Raw genomic sequence first — 16,784 nt, 5'->3', positions numbered from 1 at the left:
CACAATTCCTTGAAGAGATAGAAATCTATGCGACGTTTCTAAGTAAACGTGCAGTTTGCACGCCACATTATTTTAAGTAATCATTTGCATTAAGATTTCAGGATGATGGAATAAGCTAACCGATTTTATCATCTTTTCTGGAAGAATCATAGCAGTATTGACCGATCAGAATCGATACTGTGAGCTTGCGTATTCAGACAGTAAAGCGTGCGCAGCATTAATGCTCCGCGGGACAAAGCGCAGGTTCTGAAACTAGAGCCAGTGAATGTCTCAGCCATTCCCTCGTTCTCGAATGGACATGAAATCCTACTGAAATTTGGACTTAGTGAGAGGCTTTATTTTTGTACTGTAAATTCAATACACCTTGAATTTTATACAGTGTGTCAGTTCTTTTTCATCTGTGAGTCTAATGACGTTTTTGTAATTATTATTATTATTATTTACTTTGAAAAATTATTGTCTTACATTCTGTCCCCAGGTGGTTTTGTTGAATCATCATTCACCTTTCTCGATTTAGCAGGCCTGGACCACCACCTCACAACTCTTGGTGGTACTAGAAAAGCTGGTACAGACATCCCTGTGGTTGCTGATTGCCTGGCCTGTAGCTAGCACCTCCCACCTAGGGCCCGTCCATCAGTAGCTGAACCATCACCACCTTAGTCATAATGCATGCTTAATATCCTATTGCCTAGACCTAGATCTGGGATATGGCACAGTGTTTCTTAAGTGTGATGATACAGCTCCGGTGACTTGAAGGTGTTGAAATAATGCAATGACATGTGATGTGTTCACTTTCTCTTTAAGTGATCATTTTGGATAAAACCTTTAAAAAGTGTTTTTTTAGTTAATAAATTACCTGGGATCAAAGTACATCCAGTTTGGGCTCCCCTGCCCCATCCCATCCCCACCCGTCAGTACTGCTGTTTCTGCGCTTAGATTTAATCTAAAAAAAACATGGATTTTTGTTTGCTCTATTCTTTTATTCCTAACATTCAGTGTATCCAATAGAACCCCTTTATTTTAAAAATTCTGAAAGCATATTATCACAACTTACTTTCCTGTGATGTTAAACCATATTTGAAAGCACTGTTTTTGTTTTTCCCTTGACTCTTAGTGACCCAGTGGTACTTGGTGGGACACATGTCAAATCTGTAATCATAAGGCTCATTTATGTGATATTTTACTCTAGGGGCAGTTTTACATATAATTCCATACAGGAAAAGCTATCATGGTATATATTTTTATAACCTTACTTTTCTTGCTTCCACACTCTGAGTTTAGTATATGGCCTTTATTTCTGCCACTCGGAGCAAGAGAAGCTAGTGCTGTATGTGTTAGCTCTTGAAGAGTATCCATTTTTATAAGGGCTGTGAATTAGAGAAAATTGCTGCTATACAAGAATAGAGAAGTTGGAAAATAACTGGAATTTGCCAAAATTCTCAAAGGTTACAATGATCTGCTGTGATCTGAAGAGCAGTGACCTGGTCTTACTCCTTTATAACAGTGCCTCACTCAGGATGGGCACTCAGTCAGTGTTTGCTGATCAAAAAACAGATCTTAGAAATTAAATTTAATCCAGATTAAATCAGTGTGTCGCCTTACCGCTCACACATCAACTAGCCCTGGTTTGTAAATGTTTTAAAGGGACCTTCCTAAATCCTTTCGTGAATTTGTATTTTGTTCAGTGAGAAAAAGAAATGATTAAAAACGGTCTTATTATATTAAGTAATAGAATCAATACATGTTGTACCTCCATCATTTTCACCGTGCGGAGTAGGCCTGCATGGAGACACGATGTGCCCCAACTAAAGTTTACCATATAAAAACAGTACCAGAAAATGTATTGCTATCGGTCACCTAGAAATGGCTTTTGCTATCCTTCCTTGTGTCCCTGGACCTTACATTTTATCATTAAGATGTTCCTTTTGATATTTTATCCTAAATCTTCAGAATTGCCCCAAGAGCCTATCAGTTAAGGGTTAATTGACGTCACAAGCTTCATGTCTGGGTTTGTTTGTTTTATAATTGAGTTGATTCAACCATACAATTGCCTCCCAGTAGAGAGAGGAATGTTGGATGCTGGTAGAAGACTTGTTTGTCCCCCATACGCTGTATATAATGGCCAAAATGGTTATTCTGTGGAGGGACATTTACTGTAAAATTTTTGACGACCAATGTCACTTAGACCAATGGGAACTGGGTTCTAACAGCATCTACCACAAGGATTATTTTTTGTTTTTAGTTTTAGAAGAGGCTGACAATAGGAAACAAAATATGGCAAGACCCTTTTAACTTGACCGTCATAGGTCAACACATCTACTTGCCCTCCTAAATAAATATAATGAGATTTTTAGACTTTTTTTCTATGCCGTTTTATTCAGGGAACATGATCTATTCCAATGAGCCTGGTTACAGCTTGGTTCCACCATACAGACAGCAAGAAAGCAGAGTTGATTTTTGCCTTTCACCTTCTCACTGAACTTTAAGAATTACTCTGAAATTACTCACCTACAGGATCAAGAGTATTATTAATAAACTTAGAGAATTCTGATTTTCTTTATATTTTGTTGGGCAAGTTTGTGGGCTGATTCTACATTTGTAAACCACCCTAAACTTGATGTTACAGGCACAGAGGTGTGGTTATTCATAGTCTTTTAAAAAGGAAATTCTATAGTGCCCATCCATTCCACACCTAGAGTATTTCTTCTTTCTTTTTAATCTGTTTTTCTCTAATAAACTTTAATGCCCTGGGTAAAATGACTCTACAAGAAAAGGTAGTGTTCTTTTTCTTTTTTTCTCTTTTCCTAGTGTTTGGATTCTATTTCACCAGCCCCATTACTACCCCCTTGTTCCTAGTTGGGGAAATTCTAAGGGCATCGACTTTTACAATCACCTCTCTGCTATGTGGTCTGCCCCATTATTTCAGTTGCCCTCCACTGGCCTGTCTTTGGTCCTTGTCTGTCCGTTGTATTAATATGCTTGAATTTCCCTGGCTGACAAACTGGTGTGCTAAATATTTATTTTATGCTACAAGAAAAATGAATTTTATTTCTAACCTCTAAGTTACCTTTAAGATGTCCACTTAGAAAACTGTGCTATTATGTAAGATCTAGTAATAGAGCTGAAAGCATCCAATCCTAGTTTTTCCTTCCATCCGTGAACTAGGAAATTGCAATCCTGCATGCCGGCTGTCAATTAGCATTATCTCCATTTGTTTTAGATCCAGACAGGCGGTCAGTTTCCACCATGAATCTTTCGAAACATGTTGATCCCGTCATTAGCAAGCGGCTCTCCTCTTCATCTGCAACTTTACTAAATTCTCCAAATAGAGGTACAGTCAAAAGGAAAACAAAAATAAAGTGTTCTGTTACTTACTTAATGCTTTTTTTTTTTTTCTGGATGTTTACAGCTATAAAAATAAGCATCTGAAGTTGCTTTCCCTACGTTTCTTAAATAGGAAGAACAAAACTTCAGAGTAAAAAAGCAATAAACGGCTGAGCAGCATTTCCCTTGCGACAAGAACCTTGCTCATTTTAGAACTTGGCTGAATGGTTGCATTTAGCAGTGATGAAAGCGGTGCTTCTCAACTTTTTAGTAAATGAGTTTACAGCTCCAGAAATCACCCACTTATCCACCAACATGCAACTAATCCTTGTCATGAACATTTATTTTACTTCAATCATGTTGTCTTTGACTTTTCATCTGTACTTTGGGAATTCCAAGCTTTGACTTTCTAAAAAATCTTAAATGATTCATGTTGGTAGATTTCATTTTGCTCTTTTGATTTCTCATTTAACGAAACCTTGCTTACTGCATTTCTTGTGTGTGTGTGAGTGGTTTTTGGTGTCCATTCATTTTGCTCTTAAGGGATTTGGCCTAACTTCAAGAATATCACCATTGAAGCCTCCTACGACTTTTAATAATCATAGTCCTCCAATTAATGTTTTATTTGAATTTCGAGTTTTATTCGTCCCATGGATTTACAGTACATGAATGTTGAGTTATTTATAAAATTAACTTTACGTATTTATATTTCATAGAAGGAAAAATCAAGTTTTTAAGATACGCTACGGTTTTACAGAACTTAAAATGATTTTAATTAGAAAGCCAAAGACTTATTGTGCAATATAAAAACACATACTCTTTAAAAGTAACAAATTGTGGTTATTTTGAATGCTTTATTAGAAACTGGGAAACGTTCAGCGTTTATCGTCTTTAAAAAGATGCAATGTGTGTGTGTTCTGTATGTGTGTATGTGTATTCATATATTTTGTATTGTGTAAAAGTTGTGTCATTGTAATGTACGATAATATACGTGCTGATGTTATTTTATGACTAATAACTAATCTCTTAAAGCAGTAAATGTTGAACAATTTCCTATTCTTGCCTTTTAACCTAAACCATTCCTTTTTTTTTTTAACTAATTTGCTTAAATCATCGAAATTAGACTTGTAGAGGGGCCTTTTATATGTTAGAGAAAAGTATTATGAATTACCATTCCTTTCATAAATAGCCTTTATTTTCAAATCCCTTCCCTTAGTATAAAATATAGCATATGAGTGTGGTTCTTAACAGTTGTCCACTCATCTTTTCTTTGGATTTGCTCACTTAGCACTTTAATTTCATACTTTTGTTGAACCTATGTCTAAGACAAACTACAATTGGGATTTTACAGTACTTTGAAGTCAAATCTTACCTACTGCCTCCAGCAGTTCCACAGCTGAAATTAGGGTAGATGGGCAATAAACCGAACAATATCCTACCACCCTTCTATGGGATGACAATGATTTATCGACTAGCGACAGGATTGTTTAACAGATTCTGCATGATCATATCTGATTGGATATTCTTAATAGGATCTTAGAACTGGGAATGTTTTATTGGATGGCCCCTCTGTTCCAGTTGGGGTAACAGAGGTCCAGAGATGATGGACAGAGGCGAAAGACCCCATTTAATACCCTGCAAACTAGTTGTTGGAGAAGAGGGTCTAGCAGAGAGATCACCAGCTCCTCGCCTGTGTTGTTGCTACATGGCATCTTCAGTTCTTACCTTCATGGGGGTCCTTCCTTAGATCAACCCTGACTGTATGCGTTCTTCCTTTGAGTGAGGTTAGGGCTCAAGGGAAGTTCAACAGCCAGGTCCAGGAAATTACCCCTTGAATCATGGGGCCTATCAAATCAAATCCTAAGCTGGACTAATAGGATCAGAGGGAGAGCACTAAATTTGGGAGTTCTGCTTCTCTACCCCATTGTCAAAAGAACTGTGAACCGTCAGTTCCTGGGTCTAATAGGCAAGGTCAAGTTTGGCCAGGGAAGAAGATTCAGTTCATCCAGGAGTTTCCATATGGTCCAGGAAACATTTTTTTTTTTAAGTTAGACAAAACTTTCAGTAAGACAGTGAGGGGGCTAGGCCTTTTAATGAAAATAAAAATTCTTCTGAATTTGAACTTCTCTAATTTATAAATTTAAGTAATTTCATTAATTTTCTTTTCTACTCTTCTTTTCTGCTATTTTTAAAAGTTGGTTATGCTTTATTAAATTAGGAAGCATTCTTACCCAATTATCAAATTAGAGGCTTTTACAGACAAATCTATTAAAGGGTGTATATCATTTACTAGATTGTCTGAGCTTTCTCAGCCCTATAGCACAGGCCTTCAGGCTGATATTAAATTGAGGCTCTGATGCTATCAAGGTTGACATTCAGCTGGAATGCTCTCCTGGTTATTAAAAATACTGAAATATTTCCATACCAGTTGGTAAAGATCCACTTCCCCCAGCTGTGCTTCCCCGGGTCCTCCAGAGATGATGCGTGACATCCATTAGCCCTGTGCCTGTGCCCTACTTGTTTTTAAATATTTTGATTATCAGTCTTGAATATAGTGTCACATAGACTGAAAAAAAAATGACCTGAGTTAAAGGAAACCTCTGATTACCAAAGATTTTTATAATTGCTGAGATAGAATTTTGCCACTGGAAAGTTTTGCATTAAAAATGTGTGTTTCTTAATATTCTTAAGATACCTACTTAACCAGATTTTTCTCAAGGAAGGATAAGGAGTTTCAAAAACAAGAAATGAAATTGCCTACTGTTTGCTTAAAATTAGTTCATACATTTTCCCCTAGAATCTAGGTCACAGGGCACAGTTGTAGATATAAACCTGCATTCTGCCCACAGGCAGGTTCTGTTTGACCAGAGCAGGGTTTTTTGTTCTTTTTTAATTTGAATTCACTGCCATCATTCTAAAAATGGAATAGCTCCTATAACATTTGGGTTTCCTACTTCCCATGAACTGTCAGGACCTGGCAGCACTCGCCTGACTTTTGCATGGCACCCATCTGAAACTGACCAGAGGTTTCCTGCTTATGGAAGAACGTGGTGGTACAAATACCTATAATGTTCGTGTGCCTCCCCTGCTCCAGATGGTCTGTCACAGGAAGTGTCGATATCTCATTTTTAAGTGCTTAAGTAGGATCAATACTAAAAATTGTTCTACGAGAATTAGTATCTCTTCCTTCAGAAGCTTGTCATCTTAAAATCAGGCCCCTCTAGTGGGGAGAAAGAAAAAAAACCAATAAACTAACTCTCCTGTGCTAACCTTTACTAAAAAGTTATCTTATGAAAGAGCTCTCTCTCTCTCTGTCTGTTCAGGGCACAGTAATGAACACAGAAGTGGAAACATATTCCTTCTGGCAAAATCTTTCATGCGCGCTGTCAGATCTATAAAACCAATCTCTTTGCATTTGCGTTAAACACAAGTCAAAGAGGGTTTTGACTCTTCATTCGAGGCAAATTCTTTGCTTGATGCTTTGAAGACTCACAGAAATAAAGTTAATGAACTTCTTAATCCAGGGGGAAAGAAAACACATGTCTTCTCAATGGTAAACCATCTCTGCAGGTGGGAACCAGTCATCCCGAAGAGTTTGTCAAGGAAAGGAAGCATGCCTTTCTTCTTCCCCTTCTCATCTACTTGAAAAAATATAGTTTTCCTGAAGATTTTCATTTCCTCCTCCTCACTCTTCCTCATTGGTTTTCCTGTGTGACTATGTTCTATTTCGAGTTTACATTCAGTTCCGTTGTTGCTGCGCACACACACTGCCATGTTATAGTCATGTCTGCCCTTGTTCCATTGTGTGCTCGACCGTGTGACTGTTACTCTATTATATATATAATTGTAAATATACGTTTATGTATTTGTATAATCCTTTCATTTGTCTGTCAGATAAGATTTGATTTAACTGTGAAGACTCTCCTAATAACAGAAAATGTAATAAATAATTGACTAATTCTTAAATTCACTGCAGCCTTGATCAAAATAACCACTTTTTTAAAAATAAAGTCAGGTAATTAAGGTACTTACTGGAGGTTGGTAGTTCCTTTCAAGTAGGAGCAGATATTTCCTATACCAACATTTAACATCAGATAACTTCTGTTAACTAAAACTAATTTTTTAGAATTTAAATGTCATTGCTTTAAAATACAACATATAAAAGATTATTGAAAGAACGGTCACTCCAGAGGCAAGAGGATTTGCACCTGCTATTTATGGTACAGAACAGAACTGGCCTTGTCTGGTTTAGACAGTTTTAAAGACTTTTATCAGTGACTTGGGAGTGTGCCTAAAATAGAGATGTGTGGTTACCTTACTTTATATTTGTAGGATTTTGCAAGCTTCTTCCCTGATATTTTTGAAAAGTAGCTTCTATATTTTCGTGGGCCATGACTGGAAGCTAATAATATAAGCAAAGTCATTAATTTATAATTAGCATGAATTTCCTAACAGCGGTCTTGCCACCAAGCCCCAGTACAGTTTGGTACTATATTCATTGCATTATTCTAAATTAATTTTTGGAGTCTTCACACACCCACTAGTAATTTCTCACATTAAGTTTATATTGGATTTTGGTTTTTCCATTTCATTTCATCTTGCTTCAGCTTTACCCTTATCCTCCACCAAAATGTTTACATTGTGGCCAAACAGGGACCTGAAAGAACCCGGCTTGCTGAGTGGAAAAGTCAAAAGGAAATCCCAGACAGAGCTTTGCATGAGCCCTCTTTCCTTTTATTAGATCTACTTTCCCCCCAATTGACGAAGTAACAGTTCATGGACATCTAGCAAAATGTAATGGAGACCCTTTCTGCCTTCATTCATATAGAAATGCAGTCTTGCATTAAGCTGCCAAAGCCTGTGTTGGAGTTGATGATTCAAGATACTTAGGAAGCCCTTTGGCTGAAGTGTGTGCCATTAGTCCACTGCCCATCCTGATGGGGGCAGATAGGTACACCTACATGCCAAACCTGAGGGTGACATGGTATTTCTGTTCTGTTACCCGTTCACTTCTAAAGGAGGGTGCTAGGCAAAATCTGCACCCATAAAACTGACGTAGAGCCCATCACAAACTTAACATCTTGAAGAAAGGCAACTTTATGGACCAGCTCCTCCTTTGGGCAGAGTTCCCATCTCCCAGACCCTATGCCAGCTGTCCTCCCTGGAGAGCCTCGTCTCTTGAAGGCCTGGCATATGGAAGCAATCGGTATGATGCTCTTGCCCCCCCCCTTGCCCCCTGGAGAGAATTCCTCTAACATCTTGCTTATGTGGTGACGTCTAGCTCGCCGCCTGCAGCTCAGCCCATGGGAGAGCAGCATTGTTAACAGACTGCTGACGCCCACACATTCGTTCCTGGCCAGAAGTAAAAGCACAGCGGCCTTGTCTGGAGATACAGGTAAAACCGTCAAGGTGCAACTTTCTTGGCGAGGTAAAGTCCTCCTTTTGAAGCACACCGGAGCCACCCCAGTCCATCTGATCATGTCTCGGGCTTCCCCAGTGTGTCCGCTTCTCTCTCCCTGGGTGCAGTGGCTTTGGAAATGTCTGTTGGTGTTGGTTTCACGCTCCTGGTACTGTTTCCTCTTCGCGTCTTATCTGGACACCAGAAGCCAGGCAGACAAAGGACGCCCCTCCCTGTGATCAGACAGCTTCAGAGGCTTCTGTGTGTTTGTAACGTCACCAGAAAAACCTGCCCCTGCCCCGCCTTTCTCTCTGCCCCTGCATCTGAGCAGACCATCAGAGGCAGACATGATTTAATATTTAATACTAATAGTAGATGGACTTGAGACTAAAATCAAAGCCCAGGTCGATTTAAGCAAGAGTTTCACGATGTGGCTGTGGGCTAACTACTTCTGCCTGCGCCAGGCTTTTGTATGTAATCTAGGAATTAGTACCCTCTCAAATCTCTAAGAGCTGTGGAGAAGGCTAATTACAGTCTTCTTCTTTGTTACGTACTTTGAAAATATGGAGCATGTGCCAGGTACTGGTTATTATAATTAGTTATAACTCCTCTACGTTTTTGAAATGCAAAGCATGCCTGAATGAGCCAATTAGTTTAATGAGAAGTTAGTGGAGAGCCTATATCTAGCTGGAAAGAAAGACACATACTCAGCTTTTGGCAACGTCTCTTTCGTGGTGAGTTGATTTGGTTTTTCCCAAATATCTCTGGGCACGATTGGTCTATCTCTGTAACCGGGCTAGCAGCCCTTGTCTTTGGCACTTGGGAAATTACACAGCCTCTTCGTAAAGTTCCCTTTAGAAATGCTTGGCCTCTGCAAGTCTCTTCATGTTCATTAGCCCTCTTTGCAAATAATTCTTGGTGGTTTTATGATTTTTTTTTTCATCTCTGGTGCCCAGTGAGCTAATAACAGCCCTAATTCTCACAATACCCCCAGGAGGCAGTCGAAAAAGCAAGTGCAGACATTCCTACCCCACCTGTTTGTGGAAACCAAGTGCAGTGATAATGAGTGACTCATCCCAGAGCCACTTAGAATTCTGACTGGTGGATTGGGTCTTAAACGTGCTTCCCCCCCCTTCTCGGTGCCTGGGGTGACGCGCTCTGTGGACAGTTGTGCATTCAATTAGCTGGACCACTGTGTTCTGTGTTTCCTGTGAAGGAACTCTCCTATCAGCTGTCACATCGCCTCTGAGATTTTTCCAGGGGAGAAAGTACAACTTATTTCAAGAGAGTTTATTTCCTGTCTGGGAATGTCATACTCACACAAGTCATGAAAGGTTTTCCATATGCCCAGCTAATTGAAGAAACTGAAACATTGCTTTCAGTCCTGTTTCGTAGGAGCTAAATAGTCTAGGACCCTCATGCTTTGGCATCTCCACCCCATATGTTATTTCATACTGAATGACTGCCTTGCAGCTGAAAGTGTCTGTCTTTGCTGTTTCTGTCACCGCTAACTTGTGTCAATTCTTTTTGCTCCTCCTCTGGTCCTTTACAACATCTTTCACTCATTCTCCACCCACTCTGCCAGCCCATCTTCCCACATTCCCTCTTCACTGTTGTACTCAGTCAGGGTGCTTTTCACCTGCTAACTGGCTGTTCTCTACTTTGCAACTTTTCCATTCTCCATTTCACAAGTGAATACATTTCTGTAATTTATTTCACTGTGAAGCAGTGCGTACACCTTTACTTGAGTTACCGCTCTTATTAATGCATTCCTCAGATCATTGTCACCTTATTTTTGCATTGATACAGCTTCTATTTAACGAACCAAAACTATTGTTTTAATTTTTTTTCCATTTGAAATTATCTATGTAAACATCCTTTACGTTTATCTTGTCAAAAACACTGTATTCATCACTTCTCCTTTTTCCATCTGCTCTCTGTGACTATTCTTCCTTGTCTTTCCATCTTATGGTTGTCTCTTGAGTTCATCTTATATCCGGTGGCCATTGGCGAGAAGGTGATCTGCATCCAGAGCCAGGATTACAAGAGCAGATCGAAACAGCCATCCTTACCCCTGGGGTGTTTGGTGATGCAAACTCCTAGAACGAGCAAAAAGGGCCCTTGAAATTTGCAGGAGTCTCCTACCTCTCATCTGTGGCCACTGCTTTGGGTTGACTTCTCTGCACCCATTTTTTAAAATACATCTAAAATATATGTGATTATCACAGCTCAGGGTTAAAAGAGTTGATTCGTATAAACTGTTTAGAGTAGTACCCGCACGTAGTAGGCCCTCAAGAAATGTTATTAATATTATTATTTTACTTTATAAGTTTTCTATTCTCTGTGCTCTACTCCAGCTACTTGCACTGCATTATTTTTTCTCTGCACCTTTTCACATGGTTCACATGGAAGATCTTGAATAAATTAAATTAATGCCCACTTGCTACCAAGAGTGGAAGGAAGTAGAGATATTACAGAAGACTTTCTACTGGACACTCCATAGGAGAGTTTTCATGTTTTATGAAACTACTTTGGGATGCCAAGAGCACTCTGGGAAAATAAAAATAACTGTATTACTGCACTTACTCTTTTCTTCAGAAGAGCAAGATAATTCCAATAAATGATTTAAAGTTTTCAGGTTTTTCAGTAGTTGCTGTTCAGAACAACAACCACCAATTCCATGAAACAATGTCCTTTGAAAGAATTCACAATGTGTGTTTTAGCCAGACAATGTTCCTTGAACAATTAAGTTTGAGGATTTTTGTACAAACTACACTAGATAGATTTAAGGATATTTTTTTCCTTTGCTTAATATTACCTCAGCGCTGTAATAAAGAATGAACCAGAGGCGTGATGAGATTGGTTTACACCCATGATCATCTCAGGAAATGTTCCCTAGATACCCCCATAATTATTTTTCACTGGAGGAAGATGAACTCCTATTTCTGTGTTTCCCTTTTCCTGTCAGACCCTGGCCTCAAAGCAGGGCTTGTGGTCTAGGGTTTCTTGATTCTGGAGCAAGGTAAATGGCCTCTGGCTGTGCCCTGGGCAGCCTGCACCTCTCCTGGTATTTAATCCCACAGAAGTGCCCTGTGCCAGGATGTTATTCTTCAAATGCATTTGATTGGCTTGGAAGAGTGTTACATTATTGAACTCTTCCGTGTCCAGGAAATGCAGATGCTTTGCTGTGGCTCTTGGAAAAGGTTATTTTCAAGTAGTTTCCCCTGTGATCACAAGAAGCCAAATGAGACTAGGTTCTTTCTCCTTTCTCACAAAAAAAGCAATCTTCCTTCACCAATAAGGTCTGAAGCAAAGTTTTATGTCAACTCCCAAGTTAAGATACACATATTCTTTTAAGGAGGACCAAGGGGGAATGCAAAGTGTTTTAGTTTTTCCTGAAGCAGTAGAGTTCTGTTTTCAGAGGACTGGAAAAGAGAATGCAATTTCCAGTCCATTCCCTGCCTTGACCATTTGGCAATGACCGGAAAATACTGCAAATCGTTTAATAAGAGAGCATGTGAATAAATAAGCAGCAATCTGATCAACTTTCCGTCTGTAGATTAAACCAAAATGACAAACCTTTTTTAATTCTCTAATTCCAAAATTCCTAATTTGTCTTTTGAACTTTTGAATTTTTAATTTATTAATAAATACTATTATACTTAGCTGAAGTAACGGTCTTTTTTAAAAGTTTGCTACAATGGCTATAGGTGGGTAAGGTCATTTTATAACATAATCCAATCATTGTATTCTCCTCAGGAGTGATGTTTGTCTTATTTTTTTGCTGGAGAACAAGATTTCTGGGTGAAATCTGAAAAGGAACCTTGGAACCTTAGTATCCACACTTTTGACACCTATGTAGTCTTTTATTAACTTCCTTAAACCCATTTTTTGTTCAGAATCACTCGATTAATGACGGAGTTCCTATGAAGGTGAATAGTCAGAAACTGTGATTAAAAAAAAAAAAATCCCAACCTGAGTAAAACAGTAGAAGTCACAATTCAACTTTATTTTTGGCAGTTCTGACATATGTATGTGCTATTCACCATTTGAAATGATTACATCCCATATCCCTATACCTTCTGCTGCTTGTTCTAAACCATCAGATGCCTTGGCTTTTGGGAAAACCCAGAAGCCATGCATCTGATTTGGCTTTAAATAGACAAAACATCTACAGAATTTGTTTCTGGAGATTATTAGTTATCCTTGTAACAAGTCTTAACACGTAGTGTGACTTGGTTGTTTAACATTGTAAAACTTCCGTTGCTTTTTTCCACTGGCTGTTGAACTTTACTCCTGAAATAGTTGGAGTCTGTCTTGGCTGCTTGCTTACTTCCTGTCTCTCCACCTTTTGTTCCAGCTTAAAGCTAATAAGGAAAAATCTAGTTATAAACAGTTCTTATACAAAAATGATCTGTCACTAATGTAGTGTTTTACCAGAACCATCAGTTCATAGGAATACAAGCCCATTGCTTTCCTTAATTATTAGGGTACATCTGTATCTTTAATCACTATTTAAATAGACAACTTACATAGTCTAGATTTTTCACTTGGACGTGGCTTCTTTTTGGACACACTGTAAACTGATAGGACTGTGAGGAGAGTTGAATATGATGGTTCTGGACACCTTTAGGTAATAACTTCTTCTCCCTACTTTTCTCTCTATCTCTGCTTTGCTCCTTTTCCTGAACCCACTTTTGGCTTTCCTTCAACTGCTCCCCTGGCACTCTTGTGTGTAAAACAATCACCTACACCCTAGTTATCCCCATTTGTCCTCGTTCAGCATCTTGCAGCCCCATCAACACCATGCCCTACAAAGCTGCACACTCTAGAAATCTGACGGATCGACCAAAATTCTTGGTAACGCCGCCGGAGGGCTCTGCGCGAAGGAGGACAGTCCACTGCCCTGCGGTGAGTAGCCGTTGGGAACAGCCAGGAGAGTCTGTGCTGTTTCTTTGCAGAGTGGACACCAGCCCCAGGTGCCGTGTGGGTGTCAGAGTGGGAGGTGCCCACACCTGGGCTGTAGAGTCCCCACACTTCTCGGGAGTTGGGCTCCCCCTAAAAATGTGAATTTGAGGATGAAAACCATCCTTCATTTCAGTGTGTGTGTGTGTGTGTGTGTGTGTGTGTGTGTGTGTATAGCTGAAATAATGTATGGGAGCCCTCGTGCGAATAAAGGCCGTGCCAGCACATTTTTTCAGGTTTGCAAGTCAGAAAGCCCCGGAAGGGGGGTGTGGGCCTGAATGGCTGCCTCTGCATTTTATTAAACCATGTCCAGGAGCTGGCTGAACTCTACATGTGGTTCACCAAAAAGCAAAATAAAGAATTTTTGTCTGCTTAGCTAATCCCTGTCAAGGCCCAAATCTTACAATACAGTAACAAAGTATTTTGAAAACACTAGTGATTTGCTAGGTAACGAATTCTTGAAAGGCAATTGGGCTGTGTTATAGACTCAAATTTTGCAAGTGAAGAATATAATTTGTACTTGTAATTACTGGCAAGGTGCTGAGCTCACATGAGTTTTCACCTATAATTAATTTCATGCCGTAAATGCAATGAGGTAACTTGTGTGTCTCTAAGAATCATTCTTCCTCAAACTGTGTGTTATTTAGTATCCATTGAAAGAAGTAGATACTGTTGTGTGGTCTTCAGTCATTTTACTTCCTCTTAAAGGACTCCCCAGTCAACCAGATCACATCGCCTCTCTCCCATGGGAATACCATGACCTGTTTAATGAAAGGCCGAACAATTTTTTTTTATTTAAATCTTAACTTCCCGGAGCGGTTGAGATTAATAAAGCTGATGGAGACTTAAAAGGATTTTGCTTAGATGTTTGAGAATAATTTGAGGGTTGTGAGAGCTTGATGGCTTTGCCTACAAGCAGTTTTCTTCCAAGCCCCAGGCTTTCAGGAATCAGTGTTTAATTCCTGATTGAGTCAGACCTCCAGCCCTGCAGGGAGGTCTTGTCAGTGAAGCTTGGAGGTGAAACTACCTTTGATGTCTGGGTCGTGGTTCATCATTAGCACATTGGTACTTCAGAGAGCCTAGCTGTGGATAAAAAGCAGTGGTTAGTCAGAACAGCTTTGCCCCCAAAGGTTGGGGACTTACTGGAGAGAGAGAAGCACTTAGCAAAGGAAAAGCATCTTGCTATGGATAAAAACACAACCGAACACGCCAGGAGGGAAGGATGAGAGCTGACCCTTGGCCAACAGATTAAAGAGAGGGATCTGTCATCACCTGATTCAGAAGCTCCACTTTTCTCACCCATTTTAATTTTTTTTTTTTGAGGGCTTTGTCTTCCTGTATTTGATTTATTGGTCATCTTTTCACCTCTTTACCAAATATTTACGTAAATACCTATTTCTGGAAGTGACTTACAAGTCTTTCATACCCCAGAGCTGCCCTGTGGCATTCAGTTGAGCCACCAGTGACCTGTGGTCATGGAGCACTTGAAAAGTGGCTAGTAGGAAAAAAAAAAAAGAAAAAGAAAAAGCAGCTAGTGAGAATGACAAACAGAATTTTAAATTTAGTTTCCTTTTTAAAAATGTTTATAGTAAAAAAAATGTAACAAAATTTACCACTTAACTATTTTTAAGTGTACGTTTCAGTAGTGTTACATACACTCACATTGTTTGTTGTACAGCCTATCCCCAGAACATATATTAAATCTTGCAAAACTGAAACTATCCCCACCGAACAACCACTCCTCATTTCCTCCTCTCCCAACCCCTAGCAACCCACCATTTTACTTTATTTCTTTGAATTTAACTACTTTAGACACGTCATATAAATGGAATCATACGGCATTTGTCCTTTTTCGACTGGTTTATTTCACTTTGCATAATGTCCTTAAGGTCTGTCTGTTCATGTTGTAGCATGTGACAGGATTTCCGTCCTTTTTAAGGCTAATAACCCATTGTACGTATGTATGCGTGGGTAGACTCACGAACACACACGTACACATATACCACATTTTGTTAATCCATTCATCTGCTGGTGGACATTTGAGTTGCTTCTGCCTCTTCGATATGAATAGCACTGTGAATCGCCCTGCTGTATACACTGTATATGTGGGTAGCAAATATCTCTTCAATATCCTGCCTTCAGTCCTGTGGGGTATATACCCAGAAGTGGGATTGCTGGATTTTGTATTGATTCTATTTCTAATATTTTGAAGAACTGCCATACTGTTTTCCATAGCAAATGCACCATTTTACTTACATTTCCGCCAACAGTATAGAGGGGTTCCACTTCTTCCACATCTTCACCAACATTTGTTATTTTCTGGGTTTTTGTTTGTCTTATAGTGACCATCCTAATGGTGTGAGGTGCTGTCTCATTGCGATTTTGATTTGCATTTCTCTAATGATCAGTGATGTTGAACATCTTTTTATATGTTTGTTGGCCATTCACATATCTCTTTTGGAGAAATATCTATTCAAGTCCTTTGCTCATTTTTTAATCTTATTCTTTATTTTATTTAATCTTTAATTTTAATTTTTGTGTTGAGTGTAGGATATGTCCATATTCTGGATATTACATATTCTGGATATTAATCTCTTATCAGATATATGATTTGCAAGTATTTCTCTTATTCTGTAGTTTACTTTCTTATTCTGTTGATTGTATCCTTTGATGCACAGGAGTTTTTAAGTTTGATGCAGTCCCATTTGTCTGTTTTTGCTTTTGTTGCCTGTGCTTTTGGTGTCGTATCCAAAAAAATCCTTCATTACCAGATCCAATGTCATGAAGCTTCCCCTGTGTTTTGTAGGAATTTTATAGTTTTAAGTGTTATATTTATGTCTTTGATTCATTTCAAGTTAGTTTTTGTATATGGTGTCAGGTAAGGGTCCAGCTACATTCTTTGGCAGGTGGATATCCAGTTTTCCCAGCACCATTTGTTGAAGAGACTTTTTCCCCATTGAGTGGTCTTGGCACCCTTATTGAGGATCCTTTGACCATGTACATGAGGATTTATTTCCAGTCTCTTTTTTTTTTTTAATGATTTTTTATTATGTTAGTCTATTTGCAGTCTCTTGACTCCATTGGTCTCCATGTCTCT

At 39.0% G+C, this 16,784-nt stretch overlaps 1 protein-coding gene across 4 annotated transcripts in view; it reads left to right on the top strand.

Annotated features, from left to right (window-relative positions):
* The window catches only part of MAP7 (microtubule associated protein 7), a 174,039-nt gene that overhangs the window by 134,929 nt on the left and 22,326 nt on the right, over positions 1 to 16,784 (top strand). For 3 of the 4 annotated variants that reach the window (XM_019795065.2, XM_034669185.1, XM_034669187.1), the window contains 3 exons: positions 3,221 to 3,331; positions 8,606 to 8,719; positions 13,506 to 13,633. In XM_019795065.2, the coding sequence (XP_019650624.1) occupies positions 3,221 to 3,331; positions 8,606 to 8,719; positions 13,506 to 13,633 (353 nt within the window). The remainder of the gene's footprint in view (positions 1 to 3,220; positions 3,332 to 8,605; positions 8,720 to 13,505; positions 13,634 to 16,784) is intronic. The other variant, XM_034669188.1, reaches the window with a different exon arrangement.

This window comes from Ailuropoda melanoleuca, chromosome 10, assembly GCF_002007445.2.
Source record: "Ailuropoda melanoleuca isolate Jingjing chromosome 10, ASM200744v2, whole genome shotgun sequence".
NCBI lineage: Eukaryota > Metazoa > Chordata > Mammalia > Carnivora > Ursidae > Ailuropoda > Ailuropoda melanoleuca.
This window is presented reverse-complemented; position numbering and strand designations above follow the sequence as displayed.